The sequence below is a fragment of the Salvia miltiorrhiza genome, chromosome 2 (genome assembly GCF_028751815.1).
Source record: "Salvia miltiorrhiza cultivar Shanhuang (shh) chromosome 2, IMPLAD_Smil_shh, whole genome shotgun sequence".
Lineage (NCBI taxonomy): Eukaryota > Viridiplantae > Streptophyta > Magnoliopsida > Lamiales > Lamiaceae > Salvia > Salvia miltiorrhiza.
In genome coordinates this window covers 39,848,467-39,861,878 of record NC_080388.1, presented here as the reverse complement: position 1 = coordinate 39,861,878, position 13,412 = coordinate 39,848,467, and the positions used below count along the sequence as shown (strand labels likewise).

General features: G+C 40.5%; 1 protein-coding gene and 1 pseudogene across 1 annotated transcript; both read left to right on the top strand.

Annotated features, from left to right (window-relative positions):
* Positions 1–4,038: 4,038 nt before the first annotated feature.
* Positions 4,039–4,908, top strand: LOC131008441 (uncharacterized). The gene has a single exon (XM_057935320.1). The coding sequence runs from the start codon at positions 4,039–4,041 to the stop codon at positions 4,906–4,908; it is 870 nt and encodes a 289-aa protein (XP_057791303.1).
* A 597-nt stretch (positions 4,909–5,505) lies between these two features.
* LOC131008440 (uncharacterized) lies at positions 5,506–6,846 on the top strand (annotated as a pseudogene).
* The last annotated feature ends 6,566 nt before the right edge of the window (positions 6,847–13,412 follow it).

Here is a 13,412-nt window from a genome sequence, read left to right as displayed (position 1 = left end):
AATGTTTGATGGAACAACGGATCCGACCAACCACATAGCTCAATACAAGCAAAGGATATTCACTGCTGCAATTTCTCATGAATTGAGGTAGGCCTGCATATGTAAGGGGTTCGGTTCTAATCTGACAAGACCGACCCTCTAGTGGTACACTAACCTTCCAAATTATTCTATTTCAAGTTTTGCTCAGCTAACCGATATATTTGTGCAGCAATATGCTAGTAGCAGGAAACTTGAAAAAATATCAGAGGATCTTTACGCCGTGATCCAACGACGTGACGAATCTCTTCAAGACTACATAAGCTGATTCAACAGGAAGAAGGTATCCATCACAAATTGCAGCACCCAAACGGCGATGACCGCCTTTCGAAAGGGTCTCCTGCCCAACTTGAACCTCTACAAAGACCTCACCAAATACCCTTGTAGAACAATGGAAGATGTCCTCGCCAAGGCATGGGCACAAATCAAGTGGGAGGAAGATTAATACAGCTATCACCGATCTTCACCGAGCAGGCACTCTAGAATAGATTCTAGGGTGGATAGACGGACGAGTGACAGGCGGTCTGAGCCTTACCCACCTCCACGACAAGACTATAGAAGGAGACAATATGACCACCCTTACGATTCACGACCACGTGAGAGGGCGAATATACCAGAATACAACTTGTCTATTTCGCCAGCCGAGGCAGTCGAAGCTCTTAAGGGGCTCGGAAACAAGGTCAAATGGCCAAAAAAGATGAGGACGCCAGCTGATCAGAGGGACAAGTCAAAGTGGTGCAATTTCCACGCTGATCACGGATACCGAACAGAAGATTGCATCGCGCTGAAGTTAGAGATGCCGCACTTACTAAAGCAAGGTCACCTAATTGACCTCCTTACCGACAAGGGTCGTCAGACCTTGCAACAAGGCCAAGATCGTCAGCGAAGCAACGCGGATGTCACCCCGCCTAGACCACTGCAACCTGATCGAACAGTGAACGTGATAACCGGTGGATCAAAAATTAGTGGAATCACTCACTCGGCAGCCCGGAGACACACCAGATAGGCTGGACATTTCCAAGCAGAACATGGCAAAGCCAAAAGAAATGCAACCATCCAGTCGGCACAAACCATCTCTTTCACCACATCCGAATCCACCAGGCTACTTAATCCCCATCATGATGCTTTAGTAAATTCAATTTGTATTGCAAACTGTTTAACCAAGCGTGTACTAATTGACAATGGTAGTTCTGCCAATGTCCTATTTTTGTCTACTCTCTGGGAAATGGGAATCAATGAAACTAAGATCGTAAGGAAGATGATTGTTCTCGTTGGCTTCAGCGGAGAGCAAAAAAGCACGCTTAGAGATATCGAACTACCCGTCTATGCTGAAGGGGTCAACCTATGCACGCGGTTCCTAGTGGTGGATTCTCCATCCGCTTACAATGTCATCCTGGGTCGACCATGGATACACGAGATGGAGGCGGTACCGTCCACCTACCACCAAGTCCTGAGGTTCCCGACAAAGTGAGGAGTAAGGGAAATCCGTAGAGACCAAAAAGATTCCAGATCTTGTTATCAAACAACAATGAAAGCGAAGCAAGCTGTCTTATAGCAATTACAGGAAAATCATCTAACCCCCAACCAAGCCAACCGGTTCAGCCTGACCAACCTGATGTGGTGGAGTTAGATGAAGTCTCCATTCACCCAGACTTTTCGGACAACAAAGTCCGGATTGGAGCACAGCTGGAACCCTCTCTCAGAGAGAGACTCCTTCAATTTCTCTCTGAACACTATGATTGTTTTGCTTGGTTCCATGCGGACATGACTGGTATTGATCCTGATATTATTGTACACAGGTTGAATGTCGATCCTCACTACCCTCCAAGAAAGTAAAAGCGAAGAAAGTTCGCTCCAAAAAGGAACAAAGTCATCAATGATGAAATCAAGCAGCTTCTAGATAACGGACTAGTCAGAGTCTCAGAGAGGTCCAATACCCAGACTGGCTGGCCAACATGGTGGTCGTAAAGAAAAAGAACGGAAAATGGCGAGTGTGCATAGACTTCACAGATTTGAACAAGGTGTGCCCTAAAGATTCTTTTCCATTAACCCACATAGACATGCTTGTCGATGCTACAGCCGGGCATGAGTTACTTAGCTTCATGGACGCGTACTCCGGGTATCACCAGATACTGATGCATCCCGACGATGAAGAGAAGACATCATTCATGTCCAACATAGGTATCTACTGTTACAAATACATGCCATTCGGATTGAAGAATGCTGGAGCAACCTACCAACGTTTGGTCAATAAGATGTTTGAAGAACTATTGGGAAGGACAATGGAGGTCTACATAGACGACATGCTTGTGAAGTCCCTACGAGCATAAGATCACATCGACCGCCTCCGACAACCTTTCAACATACTTCGTGATTATAACATGAAACTTAATTCGACTAAATGTTCATTTGGTGTGACTGCAGGTAAATTCCTTGACTACATGGTGACCCAAAGAGGAATAGAAGCCAACCTGGCTCAAATCGACTCCGTACAAGGAATTGCATCTCCAACATGTATCAGAGATGTACAAAGACTTACAGGAAGGGTGGCGGCCCTTAGACTACCCCCAACCGTGACTTTTGGGGAGAGTCACACATGTAGGACAAAACAAGATGATAAAAAAAAATTACAAAGTCATCAAAATTGGGTGACCTGGGGGATCTGCCGCCCCAAAGTCACGCCCTCCCACTTTTCTCTTTCCATGCCACTAGTCAAATTTTAAGTGGTAGATTAAATATTTGAATAAATAAAATTTTATAATGTTTTTTCTTTGTAAAAAATATATTAAAATTATATTAAAATTTTTCTTATTTTTTGCTCTATAAATAGAGCCTAACTTCACTATATTTTTACACCCAAACAAAAACTCTCTCTTTCTTCATTTCACTATATTTTCATTATGGATCCAAATTAGGGATGTTAATGAATCAAATAATTTTGGTTCGATTCGGTATTCGATTCGAATTTTTTATATTCGAATACGAAATTTTATGATTCGAATACAAATACAAATACTTTTTGTGATTCGTTTAGTTATCGAATACGATTCGAGAATCACGATATTCGATTTGGTATTAGAAAATATTCGATATATATATATATATACTAAAAAACAAATAATAAAATAGATTTAAAGTAAAATAAATAAATAATAATAATAATTATTAAAATAAAAGTGAATTGCAATAATAATATTGTTGATAGCATTCGCATGCTTGCTTTATTTATTCAAATAATTCTAGTTAATTGAAGTGCTATGACGTACTTCTGTTTCTTGAAGTGTTATATAAGAGTTCTTATTAATGCTTGCTTTATTCAAATGCTTACTTATGCTATCCAAACTTTTGAATATTAGGCTTGTATTATAATTTGGGAGTTGGATTTTGAAACAGAAGAATATATTTTTAGCATATATTATTGAATTTTTAAGTAAATGTAATGTGCGTGATCTCCATATTATTTGAAATATTGTTTTAGAATTTTTCTTTATTAAAACGCGAATTGGATATATTCGAATTAAACTAAATAGTAGGAATTTTGAATAAAATATTCAATTTAAATTGTATAACATACACTTGTAAAAAAATGAAAAGAATATTCGATTCGATTCGACTATTCACGAATCAGTATACGAATCGAATATGAATAGTAAAATATGATTCGAAATATATTCGAATACCGATTCGAATATGCAATTACTTTTACGAATATGAATCGAATATAATGATATTCGATTCGATTCGATTCGGTTCGTTTACATCCCTAATCCAAATTATCCCAATTACTATTATCCAAATTCTCAAAATCATCAAAACTCCCAATATTATCCTAATCCTCAAGATTCTGCAAATTTTTCATCTTATCCGACTCCTCATTTTTTTCCAAATTTCGAAAATCAACCAAATTCTCAATTTTATGAATCTCAATTTTCTCCAAATTTAAGTCAGATTCCTACATCTCAAAGAATTTCCACACCAGAAAATGTCTCCCGTAATTTGTTTATGGGTGTTCAACAACGCCCAAACAAAAATCATAAAGGGGCAAAAAATGTAGCTTGGTGTGTGAAGGAAGATGTTGCCCTTATGTCATCTTGGATCTATGCTAGCGAAGATAACATTCGAGGAAAAAATCAAAGAGGGGAATCGCTTTGGGCACGTGTTCATAAATTGTATCACAACACCCAAGCAGAAAATCCAAATGAGCTCAACGAACGAAACATTGAATCGATGAAAGGTCACTGGAAACGTCTTAACGAAAATGGAAACAAATGGGTTGCTGCTTGCAGGGAAACAAATGCTCGAAGAAGGAGTGGCATGAGCGACAACGATGTTGAGAAAGAAGCTCATTCCATTTACGCAGCAGGTGGAAATAGGTTTCTAGATTTGGTTGTATTTAATGAAGTTGTGAGTAAACATCCCAAGTGGAATGTTCATGATACCACCCATGTTTTTCGTCGTCAAAGTGAAGATGCTGATGACCAGGAAAGTGGTGGCAGTTCGAAAAGATCAAAGACTTCGGAAGATGGGGGATTTTCTATCCCTTCTAATCCAGAAACTCCAACATCTGAACAGTTAACTGCGACTCGTCCCATTGGAAGAGATAAGGCAAAAAGGAAAGGAAAATGTAAGGTCTCACAATCTGAATCTACTCATGAATCTGCTGTTGCTGCAGAACTTCGTACAATGAGACTCACTAGAGATGCCGAAGCTGAGTTAATAATGACTCGAATCGAACTGGAGCGTGAGAAGTTGCAAAGAAACGCAATGAAGATGAAAGAAAAAATGTTACTTCAATTGTTGGCGAAAGATCACTTATCTCCAGAAGACGAAGAGATGAAACGTCAACTAACTAAAATTGTGTTTGGAGAGTGAATGTATTTTAATCATGTGCTTTCTATGTAATTTTAGTTTATGTACTTTTTATTTGTGTGCTTTTAATTTGTGTGCTTTCTATTTGTCTGATTTTAGTTTTCGCAAATTGTGTTATGTACTTGTTTTATGTTTAATTAATGAAAAATTATATTTCACGTAAACTTGAATAGCATTGGATCCGTTAGGTTCCCAAAGCATTTGACCAATTCTGACAAAGCTTTAAGTGCAGTCACATGCACTTGTCATTTTTTCCTATCCACATGCACTTGTCATTTCATGTAAACTTGAATAGCATTGGATCCGTTAGGTTCCCAAATGACAAAGACCAATTCCGACAAAGCTTTAAGTGCAGTCACATGCACTTGTCATTTTTTCCTATCCACATGCACTTGTCATTTCATGTAAACTTGAATAGCATTGGATCCGTTAGGTTCCCAAATGACAAAGCTTTAAGTGCAGTCACATGCACTTGTTATCCCACTTTTCAATATTAGTCTATAAATGCCAGATGAAACACATCTCAATAAAACACAAACACATCTCAATCTTTGCTCGAGTATACCTCCACCCTATTATTTTTCCATTTCTCATACAAATATGTCTGTGAATGAAAACTCTTCAGTTGATTCAGACTCAAGTTATGATGTTTCCCATTCCAATGAACTTGATGAATGGGAAGAACGAGTTTATCAGCAAAATCGTCAACTTGATAGCATCATCCAAAATATGATCATAAACAATCATAATCTGATTGTAGGAAATCAAATTCCAACAGCCAACGGGAGATATTGTGATAAGGAACGCGAGTTTGGTGCAGCGCGTTTGATCAACGACTACTTCAGTGACAGCCCAACGTATACTCCAGAAATCTTCCGGTGGAGATTTCGCATGCAGAAATCGCTATTCATTCGAATAGTGGAAGCTGTTACTGCTAATGATGAGTTTTTTCAACAGAGACGAGATGCCACCGGCAGAGTAGGTCTTTCATCATTGCAGAAATGTACTGGAGCCATGAGGGTGTTGGCGTATGGGACATCTTCCGATGTTGTCGATGAGTATCTGCGAATGAGTTCATCTTCTACAAGAGATGCTTTAGTCCATTTTGTGGAAAGTGTTTTATCTTGCTTCGGTGGTACGTATCTTAGAAGGCCTAATGAACAAGATTTGGCAAGGCTGCTCTATGTTGGAGAACAACGTAGTTTCCCAGGCATGATTGGCAGTATTGATTGCATGCCTTGAGAGTGGAAAAATTGTCCTAATGCATGGGCCGGCCAATATACTGGGAGAAGTGAAAAACCAACGATCATTTTGGAAGCTGTTGCTTCATACGACTTGTGGATATGGCATGCGTTCTTTGGAACACCAGGTTCGTGTAATGATATTAATGTACTCCATCGATCTCCTATTTTTAATGATGTCTTAGAAGGTCGAGCACCAAAGGTTAATTACGTAGTGAATGGCCGTCATTATGATATGGCATATTATTTAACTGATGGTATATACCCTTCATGGGCTGTATTTGTCAAGTCAATTACTTCCCCACAGATCCGTAAACACAAGTTGTTCGCTCAACACCAAGAGTCTGTCCGAAAAGATGTTGAGCGAGCATTTGGAGTCCTACAAGCTCGATTTGCATTTCTACGACGCCCATGTCTTGTTTGGGACAAAGTTTTGATGGGAAAAATTATGATGGCTTGTATCATCATGCATAATATGATAGTCGAGGATGAACGAGAAACCTACCAAAATTATTATGATCCAACATAATTTTTTATGGATACACCTACAAGAGTACAAACAGAAGATGACGAACATTTTCGCTATTCTACTGAACGTATTGCGAGCTTGTCTACTTATATGACTACTAGAGATCAACTTCGCAATAGAGAAGCTCATAGGACTCTTCAAGGTGATTTGATTGAGCACATATGGGAAAATTTTGGCACTGACAATTAAATATGTAATTTGTATTTTCTAATTGTATTTTTAAATTTCACGTATTATACTTTGATATATTTAATTTCAGTTGTGTGTTTAATTCTTGTAATCTTCCTTTGTGATTGAGTTAAATATCAATTATAAGATATGACAATGTTTAAATATAATATAATTACAATTTAAAAAAAAAATATTTTATTTATTAAATATAATAAATAAATATTTAATTTAAATTTATATTTTATTTTAGATATTAAGATAATTTAAAAATAAAGAGAAAATAAAAAATATGTAGGTTGGGTTGGTGTCACCATTGGGAGTAAAAATTATGTTAGGTTGTGGGTTGTGTAGGTGGATGGGAGAGAAATGAATATTTTATTAAAAAGTGAAGTAAGGTTGGGTTGGGTGAGTGTCACGACTGTGGGTAGTCTTAGCCAGTTCATCTCGAGATCATCAGAGCGATGTCACCCTTTCTTCAACACGTTGAGAAAATCCAAAACGTTTGAATGGACACCAGAATGTGAAGAAGCACTCAGTCAGCTGAAGCAATATTTAACAAAGCCGCCATTCCTATCCAAACCAAAAGATGGTGAAACGTTATACATGTATCTAGCCGTATCTAGGGCTGTCAAACCTTGCGGGCCGGGCCGGCCCGGCCCAACCCAGCGGGCCTAGGCAATTTTTTGGGCCGGGTCGGGCCGGCCCAAAATTTCAGCGGGCCTTGAACAATGAAGCCCAGCCTGGCCCTATACGGGCCGCCGGGCGGGTCGGGCCAAAACGGGCCAAAATTTGTATTTTTTTTCTTTTTCTTTTTAGTTCCAAAAATTAATAAATTAATTCAAATTTAAAGAAAAAAATGAAGACAAATTCGATGAAACAAAAAGGGCCTTAAACAATCTACATCTAAATTACGTAATTGACTAAAATTAAATGTAAACAAATATGACTAAAACTAAATGTAAATAATATGAATACAAGTAAAAAAACAAAAACTAATTGCAAAAACAACAAAAACTGAAAACGATTTATTCACAAATTAATTAATACAGTAATTAAATCAACTGGAATAAAATAACAACCACAAAAAATAATAAAAAATAAATAAATCTTTCAAGTAAAAATAATTTAATATTGATTGTTGATTGCTAATTTAAATCCTATGTTAGACTTCGACTCGTCATTGTCGTCAATTGAAGAAATTGACTTAGATTGAGTTGGGTTCATTGGGATTGGCCGATTGGAATTTGGGAGGAGATATAATTTTTTGAAATTTTCACCTTCTATACTGACGGGCCGATTTAGGCCCGGAAGCCCAGCGGGCTTTTTGGCCCGCGGGCCGGGTGACCCGGCGGGCCGCATGGGCCGGGCCAGGGAGGCTCGATTTTTTTGGGCCATGGAAATCCTAGCCCAGCCCGGCCAAAACTACGGGCGGGCCGGGCGAGCCCATCGGGCCGGGCCATTTTCGTCCCATTTTGACAGCCCTAGCCGTATCGAAAACAGCGGTCAACATAGTCCTTATTCGGGATGATGAGGGCAAGCAGTCGCCAATTTACTACGTCAGCAAATCATTGCTAGATGCGATAACAAGATACAGCCTGTTGGAAAAGTTAGCCCTTGCACTTGTCCATGCAGCAAGGAAACTCCGTCCTTATTTTTAGCGTCATCCGATAGTGGTCCTCACCACATATCCTTTGAATGCCATCCTTCATAAACCGGAGCTGTCTGGTAGACTGACCAAGTGGGCGGTCGAGCTAAGCGAATACGACATATCTTACAAGCCGCGTACTTCGCTAAAATCATAGGTATTAGCTGACTTTATAAATGATTTTACGCCTAACCTTTCGATACAGGCAGACATAGAGATATGCTGCCTCACTGAGGACGAAACGCTAGGGGCGTGGAAGCTCTTTGTGGACGAATCGAGTAACAGACATGGAAGTGGACTCGGGATAGTCCTTTCATCACCCCAAGGTGATAAAATGGAACAAGTAGTCAGATGTGGATTCAAAGCAACCAACAACAAAGCCGAATACGAAGCAATGTTAGCCGGTCTTGCCTTGGCCAAGGAGTTGGGAGCCAAGAAGATCAACGTCTTTAGCGACTCTCAACTGGTAGTAAATCAAATGCAAGGAACCTACCAGGCTCAGGACAACAAGATGACAGCCTACCTGACCAAGGTGAAAGAGTTGCAGTCAAGCTTCGAGGAGTTCACAGTCAGCCAGGTACCTAGAGAAGACAATAGCCACGCGGATGCCTTAGCCAACCTGGGCTCCTCCATCCAAACTATCGCCTCCAAAACCATTCCGGTTATCTACCTTCAATGGCCAGAATTCTGGAAACAAGAAGAAGAACAGGTGTCCAACATATCAGACGGACGTACCTGGATGACTCCAATACTAGAATACCTAGAACAAGACGTACTCCCGAGCGACAAGAATGAAGCACGCCGAATAAAGGCTTAGTCTGCCCGATTCTCCATCATTCGAGGTAAGTTGTACAAACGATCATACTCTGGTCCATATTTAAAATGTATTCACCATGCAGAAACAGAAATGGTCTTGGCCGAATTACATGATGGAGAATACGGGAACCATTCCGGCGGGAGAAGCCTAGCTCACAGAGCTCTAACAAGTGGATATTATTGGCCCACAATAAAATTAGATTCGGCCGACTACGTCAAACGATGTGACAAATGTCAACGGTTTGCCCAGATATCTCACCTTCCACCTGAACCATTGATCTCAGTCACGTCGCCATTTGAAGTGGGGGATGGACATCGTGGGAAAACTACCCAAGGCACTTGGACAACTAGAGTACATGCTGGTCGTAACAGATTATTTCACCAAGTGGATAGAAGCTGAAGCATTTCACAAAGTTCAGGATAAAGAGGTGAAATGATTCATATGGAAGAATGTGATATGCCGATATGGAGTACCAAGGGAGATTGTGACCGACAACGGCTCCCAATTCATCAACAACGACTTCCAAGACTTCTGTGAATCTTGGAACATCAAGCTCAACTTCTCAACACCTAGATATCCCCAGGCGAACGGCCAAGCTGAATCATCCAACAAGACGATAGTCAACACCTTGAAGAAAAGGCTCGAAAAAGCCAAAGGCTTATGGGCCGCCGAACTGCCTGGAGTGCTTTGGTCATACCGAACGACCACCAGAACCTCGATGGGAGAAACTCCATTCTCACTAGCATATGGGATGGAGGCAGTCATTCCAACCGAAAGCAAAGTGCCCACCGCTAGGACCGAGATCGGCTTAGACAGCCAGAACGACCAAGCAATATGTCACGAGCTCGACACGCTGGATGAAAAGAGAGATACAACAAGACTACGACTTGCATCCTACCAACAAAGCATCGTCAGACACTACAATAGGCATGTTCGCACTCGGACGTTCAAGTTGGGCGATTGGGTGCTCCGACGTGTATTTCAAAACACTAAGGAAATCGGAGTTGGCAAGTTAGGTCCAACCTGGGAAGGACCATACCTGATCACCAAGGTGTTCGGAAATGGCGCTTACAAACTGCAGGATAAAGATGGGCGTGACATCGGCAACAGTTGGAACGCCATCCATCTTTGATCGTATCATTTCTAAACTTTTTATTTGGTCATTTTACTTTTGCATTTTTCGTTATGTTTATCACCATTACTAACAGTTTTACCCAGGCCAAGTCGGAACTACATCGGACTTGATCCCGTCAAAGGGTATGTAAGCAACTCTACGGAGCCCAGTCCGGTCCAAGAACTACATTTGGCTTCATCCTTGCAAGAGGTATGTAGGTAACTCTCCGGAGTGCAGCCACCAACCTCAAATCAACATGTTCCAGCCTGCCCCGTGATGTTAACACCTTGCGAGATACAAGCCGCTAATGATGACTCGTCTACACGAACAACATCAACCTGTATCTCTAAGGAAGTAAACATCATCGCAACATAAAGTTCCAGACCATTGGTCTCTAGTCATCGCAACATAAAGTTCAAGACCATTGGTCTATTTTCGACATAACAAGTGTAAAATAAATTCCAAGTAGGTGAAGCAACCTAAAAACTACAAGCTGTGTTCTTTCTGTGAAAATTCTCAAACTGGCAAAACACTAAAATTTATGTTGGCAAACGGATTCAGCCTACATCGGCTGCTATTCAAAATAGGTTCACGTCATCTACTGTTGCGATAATTTTTCAAGCTGGCTAGCAATTGACTTTTTACAACCGATTGGCTTTACCGACAAAGACAGCCTGATATCCCCACCTATACAGAAAGGCTATAATCAATTAACTCTCCAATTAGAAAATTCTAATTGTAAAGTGGGGGGCTAACTGTAGTGGATAAAATTCGTCAACTGTAGTGGGGGGCTCAAGCCCAATTAACATTTCAAGCTGGACTAATTAGACAAACAATCCGGTCAGTCTAACCCGACAAACCTCGAACCAACTTAGAGCGATGACTAGGCTAACCCAATTACTTGTTCGTCCAGCCCGATAAGTCAAATTATACTTATTGCAAGATCTACCTGGGCCGACCTAGGCTGACTATCTCACTTCATATCCAACTTATCCAAACGGTCAGGCCGAATAATTCACACTCAGCCTAAGCCTGTCAAGCTAGCTCGCCAATCTGACACGACCCACCCTAAAAAGCCCAATCAGTCAAACAGATTGGTTCGTCTAGCCTGAAAATCTATAGATCGACTTGAATCCACAACCAAGCTGGATATATCGCATGCGGTCCAAGGGTTTGTGTCAACCTAGATTGACAAGTTTGTCAGACCCAGCCGTCAAACCCTAAAACACGTCTCCCACCAAAGCTGACGTGGTCAAATCTTTGTGATCCCGTCCAAATCACAACAACCTGGGGGATAAAAGTCTTGATGAGGCCAGACTGCTAGATATCCACTATATAAACAGCCCGGCTAGGTCATCAAAAGGGGACACGAAAAAATCCTACTTGCTCTCTACTCCTTGAATTCTCTCTACACTACCGCCAGGCTGATCGTTCTTCCCAATCGGAAGCTGTCACCGTTTCCACCCTCCGACGCCGCCGACAGCTTGGAAGAACCACGAATTCCAACCTATCTTTCTCTTTTATTTCATTTAGCTTATCATTTAATTTTGCTATTTCGTTGCTGATTTGAGCGTCGGAGGCTCTACGGTCGATACCCCCTCCCGGTGCTCAACCTAGTGCTCTTACGTGTTCTTGTGTTGACAGGTTGCTAGTGCCCAATTGATCCAGACGTACAGACATCATCCTCAATTGTAGATTTTAGCCTCTACAAACCAATTTCCATTGATTCAATCCTTCAATAATTTGATCATTTCAATAATTAGGACCGATGTATCTATTCCAAAAATTATTTTAGTTTTTGGATTTTCTTAATCATTTTTTCCCAAAAATTTGAGTAAACTCTTTTATAGATGAGATCATTTCCTCTGTAAATCCAAATACTAGAGTCCAAAATGAAGGAATTAATAATTTCATACAGAATAACATAGAAGATATTCATTCTACACACAAACTTTTCTCCCGATATACCAAAACTTTTCAAATATATTTTTCTCATTCTTGAGGTAAGATTCTTACCGATGTACCATAGTTTTGCCACTTGTTGGGATCCCGGAGGGTTGACTGACTGGTGTATGGGGGGAGGAGGAAATACACCAGTGGGCTATTTTTCGCAAAGCATAAACAAACTAAACCAGATTTCAGTTAGAAATAGGTTGTAGACTGAAACTGAAGATTCTTCAGTGGATTGACATCAGTTGAGCGCTGGGCTTGACTGATGTCTAGAAAAGGCTTCAGTCTTAGTTTGTAAACAGAGCAGAGTTATTAATCTTTCTGACTAATCATAGTCAGTAGGATTAATAACTCAGCAGCGGAAAATAATCTTAGTGCGAATAGCCTTTAGAAAGAAGTTTGTCTTTTGTAAAATTCTTAGTTTCACTTTTCAGTTAATCCAGTTCAGTTGAAAACAGTTAAGCATATATAAGGAAATAACTGAAAGCATGTAAAGAACACAAGGATTTTAACGTGGATCTGAGACATCTCCCCTACATCCACACCCAGATAATTTGTCTGACAAACTTCTCTGGGCTAATGCTTAGAGGTGCACAGCAAACCTACCAATCCAACTGAATTGGTTTTAACACTTAGCACGCCTTGACACTGTCGTGTCCAATCAGCTAATGCTAAGGTAATTGAAGCCAGAACCTTTAAGCTGGACCCCCTCTTGGTTTGACGGTACCAAGGTAACCTACCTAGTTTAGTTTCATGGTACTAAACAACAACCACTTGGCTTACCGGGTGCCAAGAGACCTACCAGTTTAGTTTTCTGGCACTAAACTAGACAAATAAGATAGTTTAGGTGATCAGCTAGACTGATTTTACAACGTGGTTTACTCTCTTCTTCGATTCGAAATCTATCTATGGAATTGCTGGCTCTTTACTCCAGCAGAGCTTCAGCGTATGTCTTCGAATCGGTGAAGATTGCAGCTGATCCTTAAGCTCTATTTATAGGCGAAGTCTTGAATAGATCCGTTGGAGAGATGGTCTTCAGG